Source organism: Erythrolamprus reginae, chromosome 10 (genome assembly GCF_031021105.1).
Source record: "Erythrolamprus reginae isolate rEryReg1 chromosome 10, rEryReg1.hap1, whole genome shotgun sequence".
In the NCBI taxonomy this organism is placed as follows: domain Eukaryota; kingdom Metazoa; phylum Chordata; class Lepidosauria; order Squamata; family Dipsadidae; genus Erythrolamprus; species Erythrolamprus reginae.
Window position 1 is genome coordinate 31,546,111 of NC_091959.1, and position 19,942 is coordinate 31,566,052.

General features: G+C 42.8%; 1 protein-coding gene across 1 annotated transcript in view; it reads right to left on the minus strand.

Moving 5' to 3' along the window:
• The window catches only part of LOC139172862 (transmembrane protein 132B-like), a 33,624-nt gene extending 14,453 nt beyond the window's left edge, over nt 1–19,171 (minus strand). Inside the window, exons 1-2 of the mRNA XM_070762111.1 lie at nt 19,033–19,171; nt 5,395–5,600 (exon numbers count right to left, since the gene is read on the minus strand). Coding sequence (XP_070618212.1) covers nt 5,395–5,558 — 164 coding nt within the window. The 5' untranslated portion in view covers nt 5,559–5,600; nt 19,033–19,171. The remainder of the gene's footprint in view (nt 1–5,394; nt 5,601–19,032) is intronic.
• Between the last annotated feature and the right edge of the window lie 771 nt (nt 19,172–19,942).

Below are 19,942 nucleotides of genomic sequence, written 5' to 3' on the forward strand. Positions count from 1 at the left end.
CTTGGCTAAACCAGGGTTTTTTGGGAACCAAAAACCAACCATTTTATTTTATTTTATTGTTTATCCCTGTGAATAAAAGACTATTACTGTCTTGTTGTAAAAGGGGGGGGGAGGTCTTTTACTCATGAGTCTTCCCCTTACTTGGGAAGGATGGGTCAGAACAAGACAGTGCAACCTTCATAAATACAAACCAGTTGCCAACCACCCCAATTTAGCGAGGATGCTCCAAGGATCAACACTGTGAGGATATTGTGAAGTTGGAAATCATTCTTTTTGTTTTCTTTCCCAGTGCCATTGTAATTTTGAATGGTCGCTTAAACAAATGGTTGTAAGTCAAGGACTATCTGTACTGTATGTCCAAAGGTTGAACTCTTTAACCAATGACCGGGCGGGGAGGCTTGCATTGATTAAAAAAAAAGAGGCAGGTTTATCCAAATTTAAAGAGCGTAAAATTGGCTCTTATCACCAGGCGTTATCAAGAGCGAAAAGTTCCTTCTGTCTTCTGGGCTCTCGGCCTGCAAAGGTGATACAGGAATTTTAACAAGGGAATAATTATTTTCTAGCCATGTAATGAATCAAAATAAATGTTCTTACTCAGGCCATCAGTCTTCGCCTGCCTCACCCCCAACTCTGACTTGACTTTAATCTAAATTTATTCCTTTAATTTGATGTGATCAGGAGCACTCCAGTTCAGAAGTTGGTTTTTCTAATCGACATGCGCCATAGTACATTAATCCTAAACAGATACCTAACCAACAACCAAATTTCCATCTGGAATACTATTCTTGTGGAGAGCGCCTTGGTCTCTGGATTCCACGTTCCCACTCTCCTTCAGATCCCTCCTCTCTAGGCGGGGTTCCCACTTACCACCACTACCAGTGCAATGTGCACGTGGCTCCTGAGTAATTGGCAGGTGCGTCCGGTGCGCATGCATGCAAGTGAGATTTGGCACATGTGCAGGAAGCGAAATGTCATAGGAAGCCATGCGGCCGCACGAGATTTAGGTGATTTTCTTGCTTCTGTGCATGCACGGAAGCAAAAAATCAACAAAAATTGCCCAAATCTCACTTGTGCATGAGACCTCTCATGAGATTTCGCTTCTTGCACATGCATGCCCACCCGCCGGTTACCAGGAGCTCCACACGCAGCTCCATTTTCGCTACCGGTACACAGAGTGGTGTCTACCGGCTAGCAACTCATTACTGCTCCTCTTTTAAGGGACTGCTATGATATGAGGAATCATCTTGGGCTGGGTGGTAGCTTTCCATAATTTCTTGGAAAATAAGGAACCCTGATCTTGATTTTTCTCACTGCAGATTAACACATTTCCCTGTTTCATGGAAAGCAACTTTGCTCCAAGGGAAAATTGGAGATGATACACTTGCCTGTGGCTGGATCACACAGACCTACAGTTGAAGAAACTTGGAAGAGACACAGAGGCACAGAAGGGTAGCTCTAGACTTCACGTTGGCTCTCTTGGTGTGTGTTGTGGTCCACCAGTAGCCAGCGGAACTGGCAGCAGAGTCAGACAGGGAGGAGGTTGAGGAGGAGGAACATGGGCCAGGGCTGGAGTCTGGGAAAGGTTCACACAAGGACTCTCTGTCAGAGGCAGAGATGGAGCTAGACAGCAGTGAGCCAAAGGAACAGCTGGAGCCTGTTCCCACTATGTGCATGCAGAAGAAAAGAAAAACTAAGAAAGCAGGGTCGATTTGGGAATAAAGCCACATCTTGGAAAAGATTGACCTCTCCCATAGGAATATGTATGTATGTATGTATGTATGTATGTATGTATGTATGTATGTATGTATATATGTATGTAAATACATATATGAAGGTCTTGGCATATTCGGGTTTCTTCTCATGTAAGTTTCAGAGATTCCTGGCAATATTTTGTTGAGGTCTCACTCATCATCTTCAGGCTGGTGCATTTGTTTTTGTGCTAGGATGAACAAAGCGTGATCAGAGCTGCCTTCCCTCTATAAATATGGGTGGGTGGGTGTGCAGTGCTGGCTCAGCTGCTGCAAGCTGTGTTGAAACTTTCTGGTTAGTTGGTGGGGTAAAACCTTGAGTAATTAATGCAATTGATGTATGTAGATTAGTTGATGTTTGCAGATTAGGGGTGATATCCTGAGTAGTTGTGGCAGTTGGAGCCTGCAGACTAGTCAGCTGGTTTGTAATGTATGTCTGTGGTTTAACATCCCAGGTTTTGGTTTGGCTGTGACTTTGTGGTCTGTTCATGTGTTTATAGTGTGTGTCAGTTTGCTTTGCGTGTGTGTCGGAGAGGGGTGCAGCAGTTGGAGACATTGCTGCGGTTTGTTCTGAGTCTGGTGTCAGTTTTTGTGGCTGGAATACGTTTGTTGATAAGGGCTAATTTTCAGATGTCTGGTAGGCAGGAGGAACTGTCACCTTTATTCATATTGTGGGGTTTCTCTATTTCAATGGCTTTTATAATTATTTTTTTGTTTTTTGTTCGCCCTAGCACAAAGCCGAAAGCACCAACCTGAAGATGACGAGTGGGATCTCGTCAAAACTTTGCCAGGAATCTCTGAAACTTAAATGGGAAGAAACCCAAATATGCCAAGAAGGGAGGGGACAGGAGAGGAGACAGGAGAGAAGAGAGGAGAGTGGGGAGGGGAGAAGGCAGGAGATGAAAGAAGAGGAGAGGAGAGAAGTGGAGAGGATGGGAGGGAAGGAGATAGGAGAGGAGAGGAGAGGGAAGGATCTTCGTAGATCTTCACCTGTACCCGTGAAGATCTACGAATACTGTATTTATATTTATATTTATATTTATATTTATATTTATATTTATATTTATATTTATATTTATATTTATATTTATATTTATATTTATATTTATATTTATATTTATATTTATATTTATATTTATATTTATATTTATATTTATATTTATATTTATATTTATATTTATATTTATATTTATATTTATATTTATATTTATATTTATATTTTTAATGTATTTTATATATTTTATATATTTTACATATTTTATATTATTTGTATTTGTATATGAGTATGCAGAGAGGGGCGGAATACAAATCTAATAAATAATAATTATTATTATTTGTATTTGTATTTATATTTATAATCTGGCATTATTTTAGAAGTTGGAAGATAGTTTTTCTACTTTCTTGATGTGCATTCTGAAACATCGAAACAAGGTAATTTTATATTTCTATTGAAGCTGCCCTATCTGGAGGCCCAGGAGTTTAACTTCTGGGCTGGTGCTGCTCAGTCTCTAGAAACCATTATTTGAATAATTTGGAACTGGGAAAAAACCAAACTTCTGCAGGAGACTCTTAAAAAGAGAGTGAAAGAGAAAGTGAGAGAGAGAGAGAGCAAGCTGGCAGACCACAATTAACCGTGATTTCTACACAGCTCTTTCCCATCTCTGCTTTTTGCCTGAACGACAACAACAAAACCCAAACTTGGCAAAAAGACTGTGCCCCGTGGCTCAGCATTAATCGAAAGAACTGTTGGTGGGGACAGTTTACCAGCTTGCAAACAGCATAGCAAGTTTTCAGCTGGCTCAATCGATGCAAACCAGAATGCCTCTTGGGGCTAAATTTTGAAAACGTGGCAATCATGTTGAAAGTTAGAACACTCGGCAGCCGAATTGCATGGGCCAGGCTGAGTTGATTCCTGCCTTGGCTATCTCGCCACAAATGGTCTGGTCAACATCTGCAGATGCAAATTGGAAACAATGCAACAGACGGGCAATCTGACGTGATGAAGCTTTTCCATCCGCCGAAGGATATATTTTTCTCCATTAATTTTTTGCCAGCCAACGCGCAACGGCATTCAATGAGTTGCATGGAAGGCAGGCGCCCATTTTGTTGATCTGTCTTTGTAGTGGGGAGGAAGCGGAAGTCAAAATAACTTTTGCACTCATATGGACCCAAGTTCTAATTTTGAAAGGATGGACAGATAGGTGTGAAGTCTCCCAATTGGAGGAATAGACTGTAGTCAGAAGAGATTACATTAGAGATGGGGGAAGGATCTCATTTGGCAAGGATGAACAAAATTAGGAAATATGTCTGAAGTGTAGCGAGATATTCAGCATCCAAATCAAGTGTTCGTATTTCAAAATTATTTCCAGGTGTATTATACAGTCCTGGTCTAAAACAGGATATTAACTTTTTTTTGCAACTTTCAATTTATTTTACAATTTTTGCATGCACAAATACCCAATATTGTTACAGCTTAAAATGCAATTCCATGAGTTGCGAAATACTACCATTAAAAAAAAAAGGCAATCTTTTCAACAATTTCTTTGAAGGGAGAGAGAGACCTTTGTTATGAAATCCTTTGGGTGGGCTGTTTCCTTGATGCACAGAAGCATCCAAAATAAATGTTCTTGATGAAATTACATTTACAATTTCTATAAGTGGGTCGTTTGCATGCTTCTGCTGACAATATTTGTCCAGGGTAAGGAATTCAAGGGTAGAAAATATATTCAAGGGGGGAAAAAAGATCAAGAATAATCAGAAACCAACAAGATATCTAATTTGTATCTTGCCAGATTTAGACTCTTGAAGATTAGCAAAAGAATTCCTTAACATTTATTGGAAGAAGACAATCCATAGCACATCAAGCCCACTTCTTTAAACCAGGTTTGATTAGAGGTTCGTTCACCCAGCTATGTCAACTATATTTAACTTTAGTTGATTCAAACAATTTAGTGAATAAATGGTTCCTTCAGTTGCCATTGACTTTAAGTCAATATAGCAATAGCAATAGCATTTAGACCTGTATACTGCTTCACAGTGCTTTACAGCCTGTTGGCTCAGTTTACAGAGAGTAAGCATATTGCCCCCAACAATCTTACCTTGGAAGGATGGAAGGCTGATGGAACATTGAGCCTACTGAGATTCGATCTGCCAAACTGCTGGCAGGCGGTGATCAGCAGAAGTAGCTTGCAGTACTGCACTCTAACCATTTGACCCTGAGGCTCTTGAATGTCTTGAATATGAATGTTTGTGTTGGATCCTAATCATTTAATGCAAGAAGTTATTAAACTATTCAAAGCCCAGATCTGAATTCAGATCGGCTAATGATTTGGTAGGAACTTAAGTAGGAGATTAAAACAAGAACCCATCTCTCTTTTTCTTTTCATCTTCCAATTAAATTAAGCTATTTTTTCACTGTGTGAAATATTCACCACTGGGTTGCCCAATTCCTTACTTCAACTGATAACACTTCCATCTGCAAAGAGGTTGAGGATTAACAGGCAAAAGAGAGGACTATCTTTAACAGGCGGAACTCAGAAACTTCTCAAAGGCAACTGGTTGGTGATGTAAGTTGGTGGGATATTGCACCAGGAGTATTGGTTGATTCCAAAAAGGGAAAAAAATGCACAAGATGTGGTTCCAATACCTTTTGTTGGAGGTGACGGGAATTCTCCACCCTTTGATCTGGCTCAGTTCAGTATCGGAGATCTCAATTTGTAATGGGAGCCGTGGGACCCACACGGTGATTTCTAGCCGAGTGGTAAAATGCTGGTAGGTGAAGTTCACAATGGCATCCGCTTTGCTTTTCATTTCCTTCCCGTTCACAAAGATGGCGTCGCAGTTGTCTGAGACCTGTAAAGGAAGGACAGAAGCAGACTCTGAAGTGAATAATGAATACATTCATTACCTCGAGGGGAGGGAGAGGTTTCCTCTCTAAAGAAAAAGCCACACTGCAGGGGGGTAAAACAGGAATTAGTTTCCTTATTGGATGAAAAATAGTAAGAATAATGCATTTCCTTCAATATACTGTATTTTTCAGCATATAAGATACACTCCCCCCCAAAAAAATTGGCTGAAAATTTGAGTGTGTCTTATACTCCAAATGTAGCTTTTACTAAGCTTTTATTCAGCCCTAATGAGGTGCTATCGAGTGAAGCTATCTTCTGTGCTTTGCTAGCAAAGCAACCTTCCCTTTGCCTGCTTTTTTCACAGCTGCTCCCTCCGACAATCATCTGGACTTCTGGGCTTTAGGAGCCTTTTTTCACCCCTAATAAGGTGCTATCAAATGAAGCAATCTTTTTTCCAGCCCTAGTGAGATGCTAATGGATGAAGCGATATTCCGTGCTTTGCTAGCTAAGCGATCTTCCCTTTTCCTGTTTTTTTCACAGCTGCTCCCTCCAACAATCATCTGGGCTTCTGGGCTTCTGAAGCCTTTTTTCCAGCCCTAATGCCAGTGAAGCGATCTTCCCTGCTTTGCTTGCAAGCAATCTTCCACCTAAAAAAGCCCTAACAAGGTGCTAAGGGGTGAAGCAATCTTCCCTTCGCTTGCTTTTCTCATTGTTTCTCTCTCTGAAGAGAGGGAGAAGTGACATGTTTTAGAAACTGTTTTGCTATCCCCAACCAGGGGATAAAAATCAAGCAAACGTGCTCAAAACCAGCAAACTAATGTGCTGAAGCTGACCAAACTAAGGACTAGCCAAATGAATACTGTACCTGGTAGGCAGATTATCTTTCCTTTATTTTCCTCCCCAAAAACTAAGGTGCTTCTTATATTCCAAAAAATAAGGTAAGAGCAAGCAACTCTCCATTTTGGGGCTAAATCCTATCATCCCCCACCAGTACAACTAAAGAAAGGTTGGAGTAACAGTCCAAACCATCTGGAAAATCACCAGGTTCAGATCATAGTTAGATCAAGCATGGGGGTAGCCGCCAATGTTGCCACATGATTTACCTGGGGTGACAGGGGTGGGTTCTGGCTTACCTCACTGCCGATTCGCTCCTTGATGGGCCGCACAGGTGCACACCATGTGCAGTGTTTAAAAAACCAACTTCTGAGCATGCGCAGAAGCAAAAACCAGCTTCTGTGTGTATGCAGAAGCAAAACACAAGATGGCGGATCGTACGGTGCCGCCGAGAGAGCCAGTTCAAGGGCATGGCAGGCCTGAGTCACTGCCAATTCTAGTGACCCAGCCCATCAAGGAGGAACCCACCTCAGTTTGGTGACCTTCAAATAATGAGTTAGATCAGAGGTCTTCAAACTTGGCAACTTTAAGAGTTGTGGACTTCAACTCCCAGAATTCCTCAGCTAACCATCAAACAATTCTAAGCTAATGACATATTTAACTCCACACCACCTCCACCGCAACTATTTCTTCTCTCCTACAATTAATTTGCTATCCACTTAATATTTCCAGCTTATTTAGAGAAAAATGCATGTGCTAGCAGAGAAAGGAGAGACATATTTTGATAATTCTTAAATAGAATAATCCCTCCCTTTTAATATGAGAAAGGGGGTAGGGATGTAAAACCCAACTGCCAAGAATCTGAGAATCATTGCTCCATTCATATATTCCTCTAGGCATGGAGGGTGCACGTGTTTGAATTCTATTAGCAGGGATTGACTCTGAACTGATCTTGCTTATTAGACTTTTCTTTTAGGCAAAAATTGAATTTGCATCGGGTTTGTCAGCCTGGACTGCATTTATTGGAAAATGAATCAGTCTGATTATCTTGCATTTTCAATTCATGCTGGGCTGATGAAAAAAAGAATTATTTTCTCTGTCCTCCATCTCTCCCTTTTCACAGAGAGAGAAGATATTGGAAAAATTCTCAGCTTAGATTTCTTTTGTTTTATCTCATTGGAAATTTAGATTGTCTCTACTTGGAAGGGGGAAGAAATACAATGAGACAGACATATTAGTATGTTTTTGTCTGATTAGCAATAGCAATAGCACTTAGACTTATATACTGCTTCACAATTCAATTCAATTTATTAGTTTTGTATGCCGCCCCTCTCCGAAGACTCGGGGCGGCTCACAACAATAATAAAAACAATATTCCAGTGAAAACAAATCTAATATTAAAAAGCACATAAAATCCTATCATATTTTAAAAAAGCAAACAACATATACAATGCTTTGCATCCCTCCCTATGCATATTGTCCCCAACAATCTGGGTCCTCATTTTACCAACATTGAGCTGGTCAGGATCAATTAGAGGGCAATAAGGATGTCTCAAAGTCAAGAACCTTCCCTTACTTTACTGAATAAGAGTTGCAAAGACCTTATAGGTCTGTGATAGCAAGCCTATGGAATATGTGCCAAAAGTGGCACATGGAGCCATATCGGTGGACATGTGAGGCATTTCCCTACGTCAGCTCCAGTGAACATGTGAGCGCTGGTCAGTTGATTTTCAGCCTTGGGGAAGACCATTTCACGCCCCAGAGTGCACAAAACCAGCCCAACAGGCAAACTGGAAGTTCAGAAAAACAGACTTCCAGTTTGCCCATTGTGTTGTTTTTTGCACTCCGGGGCTTCAGGAAGCTTCCCTGAAGGCTCTGGAGTACAAAAAGCAGCACAACGGGCAAACCAGAAGTCTGTTTTTCTGAACTTCCACTTTTGCCCGTTTATTTTATTTTATTCAACTTCTATCCCAAAAGACTCAGGGCATTTTTTTGGCCATTATTTCACTGTCCCGGGCTTCAGTGACTCCTCTGCATGTGTGTGAGGATGGGGGGGGGGGGGGTTGTGTGCATGTGCAGGGGCAACACAGGTGTGTGTGCGTGCGTGGGCAGGAGGAAATGGGTGTGGGCATGTGCATACATGCTAATACACACACACACTTTTGGCACATGAACCAAAAAATGTTCTCCATCACTGTTATAGATCTTCTAGTCCAACCCTCAGTGAACCCCCTATATCATTCCAGAAAAATTGCTGTCCAACCTCTTCTTTAAAAAGTCCAGTGATGGAGCACCCACAACTTCTGGAGACAAGCCATTTTACTAACTATCAGGAAATTTCTATGTTGGATCTCTCTTTGATGGTCTTCCAAGCATTGTGTCCTGTGCTCAGGGGTGGGCTACCATTCCCGGCTCTACCGGAATGGGCCAGGAGTGCCCCTCCTGCCCCCCACCCCCCTGCATGCAAGTGCACGCGTGCACACAAGTGGAGAAATTCAGCTTCTGTGCATGCACAGAAGTGAAAAGAACCCAGAAATGGTCAAAAAGGTAAGTGCCCGCTCACCGCTGACTGCCACCATTTGCCCCCCCCCCCCCCACTGTCCGCTTGCTGCCATTCACCTCCATTTGCCCTACTTGCCTCTTGCTCTCGAGGCGAATGGCAGCAGCGCGGGCAGTGTGGGTGAGCTGGCACAAGAGGTGAGCAAATGGTGAATGGAGGCAAACAGCAGCAGTGCGGGCGGTTTGGGGGGAGCCGGTGTGAGTGTGGGCGGTGGGGAGGAGCCGGCATGAGAGGCGAGCAAGAGGCTCGCAGCAGGGGAAGGCAGCGCTCATGGAGGGGGAAGGAAGGGCTTGTGGCGGGGGAAGGCAGTGCTTGGGGCAGAGCAGGTGTAGGTCCTGGGAGGCACCACCAGAGTTAGGCTATGCGCTACATTGCTGCTGCCAGAAATGCGTTCCCCACCATTTAAGGTCAGGTCCACCACTGTGTGCGCTCCAGTGCTTTGGATAATAAATTGACCTCCTCTTCCCTGTGATGACACCTCAAATATTGGAAAGCTGCTATCATGTTACCCTTAATCCTTCTCTTCATTAGACAAGACATGCCCAGTCTTTGCTCATGTCCATCCATGTCACTAACACACCCTGATCCTCGCTCAAGACCAGGCCACCGACCATCCCAAAGTAGCCAATCCTCCTGTCATGTTTCTGAGTTGTAGATCCATTACAAGCAAAAACTGTAAGGCAGATTGATTCCTCAAAGAATAGCTTTGTTGGAAATATCATATTGGAAAATATCTGGTGAAAACTGACTCTGAAAGGTCCCTCGGTTTTGATGGAATGGAGTGGAGTGGAATGGAATGGAATAGAATAGAATAGAACAAAACAGAACAAAACAGAATAGAATAGAATAGAATAGAATAGAATAGAGGGATGGGATGGGATGGAACGGAACAGAACGGAATGGAACAAAATGGAACAATTGTGATTAGACATATAATGTATTTGTCTTTGGGAAAGTTTTTGTGTGACCATGAAAGTCCTCTCCCCCCACCCCACCATCACAATCAGTCCCATGGCTCAATCAAGCCAGCATCCTCTGGTCTGATGACATCACCCCTCTTTCCTCTGGCCCTATGTGGTTCCCCCCCAAAAAGTATTTTATTTTGACTACACAGCTCCTGCTAGGTCTAATTCCCACTCCTTATCCCTCAGTTCTAGTGTGGCAGCACTGAAGCTCAAAGATGGCTTCGGACAGACCAGCTTCAGAATTGACACCTGACTTACATTTCGGAAGGAAACAGAGGTGGTCTGAAACCTATCCAGCTATTTGGATACCTGTTCAAAATGAACTGCAAAGACCAACTTGCTACTGGGAGGTAAAGGGGGGATCAAGGGCATTTACCTCCCCTTTCATTAAGATTGTTGCTCACTTCAGACTAAGCAGTTTGATCCTTCCACTTTTTACAGATTAAGCCTTACTGACAAGCGTTGGCTTAAGCAAACATCTGCATGGCTCTTCATTAAGAGCCAGGGTCCCAGACGGGATTAAGCATTGTTTACCCAGCGAATCCCCATCAGATGGTACAGCTTTATTTCCCATCAATTTTTAATTGCAAATCCCAGACCAGCTCTGGGGGAATCAGCATTTCATTAGGTGGAACTAGTACAAATGTTGCATCGCTAAGGGTTGGTTGGTGGTTATTTTTAATGCCTGGTTTCTCCACTTTTCCTACCGACCTGCGCTCAGCAATACCACGGGGGGTATACAGGATTAGCAAGATGGTGCTAGTAAAGCTGTATCAACTTAGAAGAATCGTGAGGGTCAGAAGTGGGCAACTTCAACTGCTTCCCATGGAGCATTGGGGAATCTGGAGGCTAAAACATATAAAGAACGATTGCTGGAACTGGGTATGTCTAGTCTGAAGAAAAGACCTGTTCTGCTATCTAGGGGTTGCCACAAAGAAGAGGGAGTCAAGCTATTCTCCAAAGCACCTGAAGGCAGGACAAGAAGCAATGGGTGGAAACTGATCAAGGAGAGAAACAACCTAGAACTAAGGAGAAATGTCCTGACAGTTAGAACAATTGATCAGAGGGACAGCTTGCCTCCAGAAGTTGTAAATGCTCCAACACAGGAAGTTTTAAAGAAGATGCTGGATAACCATTTGTCTGAAGTCAGATAGGGGTTACCTACCTGAGCAGGGGTTGGACTAGAAGACCTCCAAGGTCCCTTTCAAATTTGTTGTTCTAATTCTAAACCTGATCTAAAATGTTACATCTGTTCAGGAGCTGAAGCTCTCCAGGCAGTATACAATAAAACAAACTAGAAAATAGTACCTGAGGGTTTTGGGGTTTTTTTAAAAAAAGGTAAGACACTCAAATCAAATACAAAATGAAGTGACAAGTGTCTACGGAGAGTCTCAATCATCCAGGTCATGGTTGTCCCAAAGATGTTTTTCTAAAAGGAAAGTGGACTTTTTGGGGGGTTTTCCTTGAAAATGTTTCACTTCTCACCAGTGTTCTCTCTAATTTTTTTTGGAGGTGGGCGGAAAAGTATAGTGTCTGAGCGGCAGTCCCTTCGGGACTGGGCGGCACAGAAATAATAATAAAATTTCCCTCTCGGCTTCTGGGCAGGTTTGGAAAACTCTAAGTTGATGATGATTTTTAAGTGAGCGATTGCTCACTGCTCAGCTTAGAGGGAACTATGCTTCTCACCCAAGAAGTTCACCCAGATGGGATTATACTACCTGAGACTTCTCAGGAAACAATCACTGAATGAAAAACTGCTGGTTATTTTCTACTATTGCACCATAGAGAGTATTCTAACTTACTGCATCCGGGTATGGTTTGTCAATTGAACAATGGCAGATAGAACAGAGCTCCAGAGGGTCAACGTCATTGCCCAAAGAATCATACTCCCTTCTTTGGAAGACCTTGATAGCTCCCACTGCTTTAAAAAAACTCAAAACGCTCTTAAAGTTCCATCTCATCCTGGGCACCCCCCTTTTTTTTAACTATTACCATCTGGCAAACAGTACAGGATGATAAAAACAAGGACAAATAGGCTGAAAAAACAGCTTCTACTCCAGAGCAGTAACTATATTGAATTCTACTGTACATAGTGCAACATTAATGCCATATCAGGGGTTTCCAATTCAATTGTATAGAATGTGAAGGATGTGTCTTTTTATTTTATGTATAATGTACATTGAAGATGGCACTTCATTTCGTTGTATGCGGTGCAATAACAATAAAGTAAAGTAAACTAATTCACTAAGCTTCTTGAATTCTGCATTACCACCTGAAGCATTCAAAAGCAAGAAATTAGGAGCCAAGTACAAACTGGGATATCTTACAATCCCAAACATCCAGACATTTAATTGTTTGCTTTCTCTCTTGCTCAGCAGGGAGAGAAACAGCTATCTGGCTATTTATCCACTCACACATCACAAGACCTAAGGATGCTTTTCCCCTTCTTTTAAACTCCAGATTGGCACAATGTTTACAAGTGAGCAATTAAATGAGGAGGGCCAAACTCATCGGTAGCCCCACACTGCAAAGAACAAGGACATGCATCTAGTTTCACAGCTACTACAATTGTTGGCCGGACAGGGACAAAAATAGCCAGAGAAATGATTGAAGCCTGGGAAATGGGCCCCTTTAACAGTCAAATCAGAGTGCTGATTTCTCACCTCTATTATCAGGTACTTAGGAGCTGAGGGTGCAAAAGCACAAGGAAACACTTTGACTGTATGCAAGAGATATGCTAGACAATTGAACCACTTCCACCTGATCTGCCTCGTAGAATTCTGAGGATCCCGTGGCAGGGTAAGGTGCCTGACACTGACGTCCTCTCCAGAGCAGGCCTGCCATCAGTTCACACCCTGCTGATGAAAGCCCAGACGCGCTGAGCAAGCCATGTTGAAAGGATGCCAGACCATCGCTTCCCTAAACAGCTCCTCTATGATGAGCTGTCTAAAAGAATGTGATTGCACGGGGGACAATGGAAGCAATACAAAGACACATTGAAAGCCTCCTTTGAGTCCCTGGATATTGACACCACCTCCTGGGAAACCCTGGCACATGATCGATTGACATGGTGCACACAGATCTACTAAGGCTGCCAGACACTGGAGGCCAGAAGAACATACATAGCAGAAGATAAGTCAGCACTCCACTAGGCCAGAGCTGCAAATGCTGCAACAATGGTGCCCACACGTGTCTGCCCAACATGTGGCATAACATTTTGTGCCCGTAGAGGCCTTACCAGCCACCTGTGGATACATTGCGAACAGCCCACAACCTGTTAGATGTCAAAGTCCTCTTTGAACATCATCATCATAAAGAAACAACAATCAATGACTTAGCAGTCAGCCATCAACACCCTAGTTAACAACTGAAAGCTACACACAACCAGGCTTCATATAAATACAATGTGTAAAACAACCCAGTACACATATTCTGGAGAGTCAGAAGCAGGGGTGGGCAGCAGGCAGGATGGGGGTGGAACGCAGTTCCACCGGCGGAAATGAAGCTGCGTGCGCAGCTCCAGCTGACTAGTGGCAGTCACTTCCTGGACTATCAGTCTCAGCTCAGCTCTCTTTTTTTCCCCTCCTCTTTTTCCCCTTATGAAGCACTCACTCCACCCACAACTGAGATGAAAAAGCATCTTGCAGCAATAATAACCTTATGACTCTCCCCCGGCTTTCAGAAATTTTTAAATCCTCTCCTCCTGTCCTCCTCCTCGGAAAGTGGCAGGGAGACCAGCACCAGCAGGAGTTGCGGGGGTCCTTTTCCTCCCCCATCTTTTCTCAACAGCTGATTGGCACCTGTTCGCCTAGCTACCCAGCCTGAGGTGGGGGGCGACCCAGGTAGTAGAAGGTAGGAAACACGAAGCAAATTGTCACCCCAGCGAGCGACACTGGTGAGGTTGTAAGTCAAGGACTTAACAGTTCACTTGAACGATGATGATCATTCAAGCCATTCCCACCTAGTCACATGGCCAGCAAGCCACACCCACAAAATAAGCCACACTCACAGTGTGGCAGTAAAAATTTTGGCTGCCCGTTGCTGGTCAGAAGTCCCCTGATGATGGGCTGCAGCACAAGCCTAAAAACTTGGAAAGATAAACCTTTATTCCCAGTAGCCCTCTCCAGTTAGATCCTTCCAACAATATTTGCACCTCTTTGCAATCTTGGAGGTGGGCCTGGCACTTGTTTGGACCTCCTGCTGCATAATTTAGTCAGAAGCAAATAGCAATAGCGGCAGGAACAGGAGCCGTAATTGTTATGACACATTCCCCACAACTTCTGCATCAGGAGAGGGAAAGAAAGGAATTGGGGATCTGTCAAAGGCGAGAGCTGTTATGTCACATAAATTAGCTTCCGCTGCTTCAGAATGACATCTTCTTGTCAGACTGATCGCTTGCTGTCGTCAGTGTCACTGATGTGCCCCCAGGGAGTGCTTCCACCAGCGGTATCACCCCAAAGCAGGTGTCATAAATTAAGCCACAAACACTTTTCCTGGAGCAAAATCGAGGAGAATCTGATTAGAGCTACGTATGCAGAGCGGAGGGAATCTCACGGTTGATTGCAGCTCCTTGGAAGAGCAGAACAAATAACTCCAGCTGCAACTTCTGGCAAGAGATTAGGCTAATATTTGGAGGGCTGGGTCAATCGAAGGCATACAATGGGCTTAGGTGGGAGGAGTGAAGGATTGGGGGCTTGGGCTTAGGGCAGAGTTATGATTATGCCATGGAGGGTCTCAAAAAGGTTAGTAGAAAATTCCTTCCTTCCTTCCTACCTTCTTTTGTTCTTTCTTTCTTTCTTCCTTCCTTTCTTCTTTCTTTCATTTCTCATTCCTTCCTTTCCATTGTTCTTTCATTCCCTGCATCTTTCCTGCCTTCCTTCTTCCCCTCTCTCCCTCCCTCCCTCCCTCCACCTTTCTTTCTTTTTCTTTTTTATTCCTTCCTTCCTTCATTTCTTTCCTTCATTCATCCTTTTCTTTCTTTCTTCCTTCCTTCCTTTCTTTTTTCTTTCCCTTCTTTCTTTCTTTCTTTCTTTCTTCATTTCTCCTTCCTTCCTATTCTTCTTTCATTCCTTCCTTCTAGACCTCTCTCCCTGTCTTTCTTTCTTTTTTCTTTCTCTGTCTTCCTTCCTTCCTTCCTCTTTTCCTTCTTTCCTTTCCTTTCCTTCCTTCATTCTTTCCTTTCCTTTCTTCTTTCCTTTCCTATCTTTCCTTCCTTCTTTCTTTTCCTTCTTGCTTCCCTCTTTTCTTCTTTCTTTTCTTCTTTCCTTCCTTTCTTCCTTCCCTTCTGTCCTTCCTTCCCTCCTTCCTTCTTTCCTTTCATTCCTTTCTTTCTTTTCTCCATTTCCTTCCTTCCCCCTCCTCCTCATACCATAGAAGCAAACATATTCTTGCAAGGAGCCCAATAGTTAATAGAGAAGAACACAAGGCAAGCCAATACATGGGCTGCTTCTTTCCAGACGTCAAGGAGAGCTGGCGTCAGGATTTCCAGGCAGGGAGACAAATCTGCTGGTCTCCTTTCCCAGAAAGGGCAGGTTTGAAGGACACCCTCCTTGCTCGTCCCCTGGAGCATCGTCTTCCAATCTACTTCATCAAGATCAACTAAGCAGGCATCAGAGGTTAAGGGTGCCAGGCCGTTTGTCATGGGCGAGAGGAGATGGCACATTTCAGCAATTAGAAAAGAACAAACAGAGACAAAAATTAATGGGATAAAGAAGGCAATTATAGGCAACTTCCCTGATGGTGCTTATAACCACAACTTGCTTGACAAGAGGTAGGAAAGAAAAGGCCAAACACTCTAGAAATAAAATGAGTGCCAGGATTTGAACGGTTGTCTATGAAAATGAGGCCCTGGATTTTCAAATTCCCAGATAATTTCTTTCTTTCCCAGCTACCTTTCCTATATGGATCAACATAGATATCCATATAGACAGTGAAGGGCTACCAAAATTTTTACTACCACCCTGTGGGCGTGGCTTATGCATTTTCTTTCAACATCTTTCAATCCAAATTGGGTGCTCTGGGGTGGAGCTCCATTTTCGCTACCCCACTGCATTTCCCCCCCGTTCAGGCAGTAGCCCACCCCTGCACATAGAGCTTCGGTGGTGCAGTGGTTAGAGCTACTTCGGCTGATTACTGACTGCCAGCAGTTTGGCAGATCGAATCTCACCAGACTCAAGGTTGATTCAGCCTTCCATTCTTCTGAGGTGGGTAAAATGAGGACCCAGGTTGTTGTGTGCAATACAGTGGTCCCTCGATTTTCGCGGGTTCAAACTTCGCGAAATGGCTATACCATGGTTTTTCAAAAATATTAATTAAAAAATACTTTGCGGGTTTTTTCCCTATAACATGGTTCTTCCCGCCCGGTGACGTCACACGTCATCACCAAACTTTCGTCCACCTTTAATAAATATTTTTTTTAATAAACTTTAATAAATAAACATGGTGAGTAATAATCTAAATGGTTGCTAATGGAATGAGAAATTGCAGTTTAGGGGTTTAAAGTGTTAAGGGATGGCTTGTGATACTGTTCATAGCCAAAAATAGTGTATTTACTTCCGCATCTCTACTTCGTGGAAATTCGACTTTCGCGGGCGGTCTCGGAACGCATCCCCCGCGAAAAGTGAGGGAACACTGTATGCGTATTCTCTATAAACCACTTAGAGAGGGCTGTAAAGCACTGTGAAGCGATATAGAAGTCTAAATGCTAAATGCTAAACAGGCTTTTTACTACTAAGTATTTCACTATTACACAGCTAGTCCTCCCCTTATGGCCACTTAGAGATTGTTCAGAGATATTATAGATCTGACCCAACAGGTACTTGCAAACTGGATTCAATGTTCCAATGGCTGCTCTTCCCCTGGAAGTCACGTGAATCCATTAGGGTGCAAAATATAATCAGCCTATAAGAGTCGAGGTGGCACAGTGGGTAGAGTACAGCACTGCAGACTACTTGAGCTAACTCTAGCTGTAGTTCAGCAGTTCAAATCTCACCACCAGCTCAAGGTTGACTCAGCCTTCCTTTCTTCTGAGGTGGGTAAAATGAGGACCCAGATGGTTGGGGACAATATGCTGATTCTGTAAACCGCTTAGAGAGGCTTGTAAAGCACTATGAAGTGGCATTCAAGTCTAAATGCTATTGCTATCACTATTATAGAAGTTTGTGGTGTCTTTTCTCTGCAATTTATGATATTTGTGAATGGCAAAAAACTAAAACAAAAAATATACCCCAATCATTGCAGATAAACGTGTTAGCTTAATAACTGCAGTGTTTGCTGAAAGACCACTACATTTGCTTCACAATGGCTGTAAAAGAAGAAAGAAAAAGGAAGGCATAAATTCTATCACATGGTTGCCTCAATTTAGGACATATGATGGAAAATCTGGATTCCGTTGCAGCTGTAAGTCAAAGATAACCTGTGTATGTTTTATATGTATGTTTCTAATGTCCACAAAGCACGTCTGTATTATTCAAAAACCTCCATGCATGCAAACCAAAAAGTTTCACAAGTCTAGAAATGTAGCCACTCCCTCATTCTGCAAAGATATTAATATGATCGGGCACCTAATTTTTCTTTAATAACGTTTCCCGAGATGTTTAAACTCGGTGTTCAGTCACACCTGAACACGCCAGGTTAAAAAAAAATGTTAGAAACTCAATTAACACCACAAAGAGGTCCGCAGAATGTATCTCATCTTTCGTTGCCATAATGATATGATGAAAGGAAGGGGAGAGAGAAATACAGGAAGCCAAGAAACAAATCAAGGGATAGATTTAGAACTTATATCTATCGCGTGAGTGTGAAGGAAAGTGTTTTTGGGAGAAAGAAAAGATCAGCAGCTGAATTGTGAAGCAATGGAAGATGTTGGAATGACAGCTCCCTCTGAATTCAAGACCTCTTCATTCACTATGTCAATTTGAATCAGATAATCATATAATTAATTGATCGGTCCCCCGTGGTGACAGGCATCAACTCTGGAGAGAAAGCCTGGATGGAAATAATGAGTTTTATCACTGTACCAGTGTCAATGCATGCACTTCTCTATGTCAATGAAAAGAGCCATTAGTTGCTGTTATCAGAAATGAGAACTTGGCATGTTTGCACACTATATTTAGACCTGGCTGGAATTAGCAATGGAATTAGCTTTGTTAGCTGATGTGATTTAGATGTTGGGAAAGGGGATGGGTGACTCTTATAATACCAAGACATCCTTGGCTTCAACAAATGCACATAAAAGAATGAGGCATGGATGGATAGATGGTTGGATGGACGGATAGACGAATGGACAGACAGACTGGTGGATGGATAGATACATACACACATGCACTCATGAATTCAATTCAATTCCGTGATTCGCACCATTTGTTTAGTACTGAACATACAAGCTAGAAACTTGTCGGTGTTGGCTAACTTGTGACGCACTACATTATTCATTGTGGGGAAAAATCTGTTTGATACGCATAACTTTTGGTACTCATCATACCTCCTGGAACCAATTAAGGTTGAGTACAGAGGCACCACTGTGGAGGAGTGGTGGATGGATGGATGGAGAGACAGACAGATGTAGGCAGAAGAGAGAGAGAGGTGAATGGATAGATATAATTTATATTGACCCTTCCCTAACACTTCCCTGTCTGTGAGGTCCTTGGTGCTCACTGAGCTTGGTTGTTTTCTTGTAGACAGTTTATTACCCAACTAGGGAACATCATCAACAGTAATGTTGCTAACTTTATTGATAACGATATCCTGTTTCCCCCAACATAAGACTCCCCCTGATAATAAGCCCAATCTGGCTTTTGAGTGCATGGCAATAAGGCCAAATACTTATTTCAGGGTTCAAAAAAATATAAGACAGGGTCTTATTTTCAGGGAAACACAGTAGCACTCCCTGCTCCCTTTGATAATTATATTTAAAAGCAGGAAAGAAGGTGTGTTCTCTACGAAGGTTCTAGAGATAGTGACATATATCATTCAGTAGCTGGTTAAGTAAACTGTTTATTTTTAAGACAGTTTAGCCTTTGATAATCATCAGACTAAACCATTCCTGGGATGTTTCCAGTTTCAAGAAGCAGCCTTACCTTGAGGACATCTGCATCAGCTGATTTGCATTCAGTGGAGCTGGAGATGTCTGTGATTGATCCATCTTCCTCAACAGCAACCACTTTCACAGGGATGGACACTGGCTTGCCCGTCAGAATGGCTGTGTTGAGGACCTCTGTACCCTATTCAGGCATACAAGAAAGAAGAAAATGAAGGTCCATGAAGAAGGTGCCATCAGAAAGGTAAGTTGAAGCTGGGATATATTTAAGGCCCCCTCCATCCAATTTTCATCCTCACAATAATCTTGTAGAATACCTATTTTTCATAATGGAGGTGAGATTCAACCCCAGTATCTTCCGGTAGAAGTCAAAAAGACCTGGAGAAGATTCCAGCAAGACCTTCACGAGGGCCCTCAATAAACTGGAATACTCAACACCTCCAGAAAGTTGTCTATCATAGAAGGAGTGGTGGGATGTTGTAAAAAACTGTTGTGCTACTATCAATATCTTGTGCCAGGAACAGGAACTAAGTGTTCAAAGTAACTTCTCCAAACTCTGCATCCTTCAACTGAGCTGGGTATAATCCAGTTCCACCCCCAATGAAAGAAAATTCCGAGGCTTGAGTTTCTTCAAAGTTTCATTTTATTAGTGATGTCATATTGGCACATCTAGGCAAACACGAATCTGAAAGCTTCTGGGTTTTCCCCACCCAAAAGAAAGTCCAAGTCAGCTCTCACTATGCAGAGAATCAAAACTGAAGCTAGAAGGCTGGGCATGGCTCAGTCCACTCTGAACTCTGAAATGAAACTAACTTTTCTCTCCTGCCTATGTGTTTGCTTGTAACTGCTTGACGAAGAATCTGCATGGTCACCTAACATCAAAAGCATCATCAAAAAAGCACAACAAAGAATGTTCTTTCTGCGCCAGCTCAGGAAGTTCAAACTGCCCG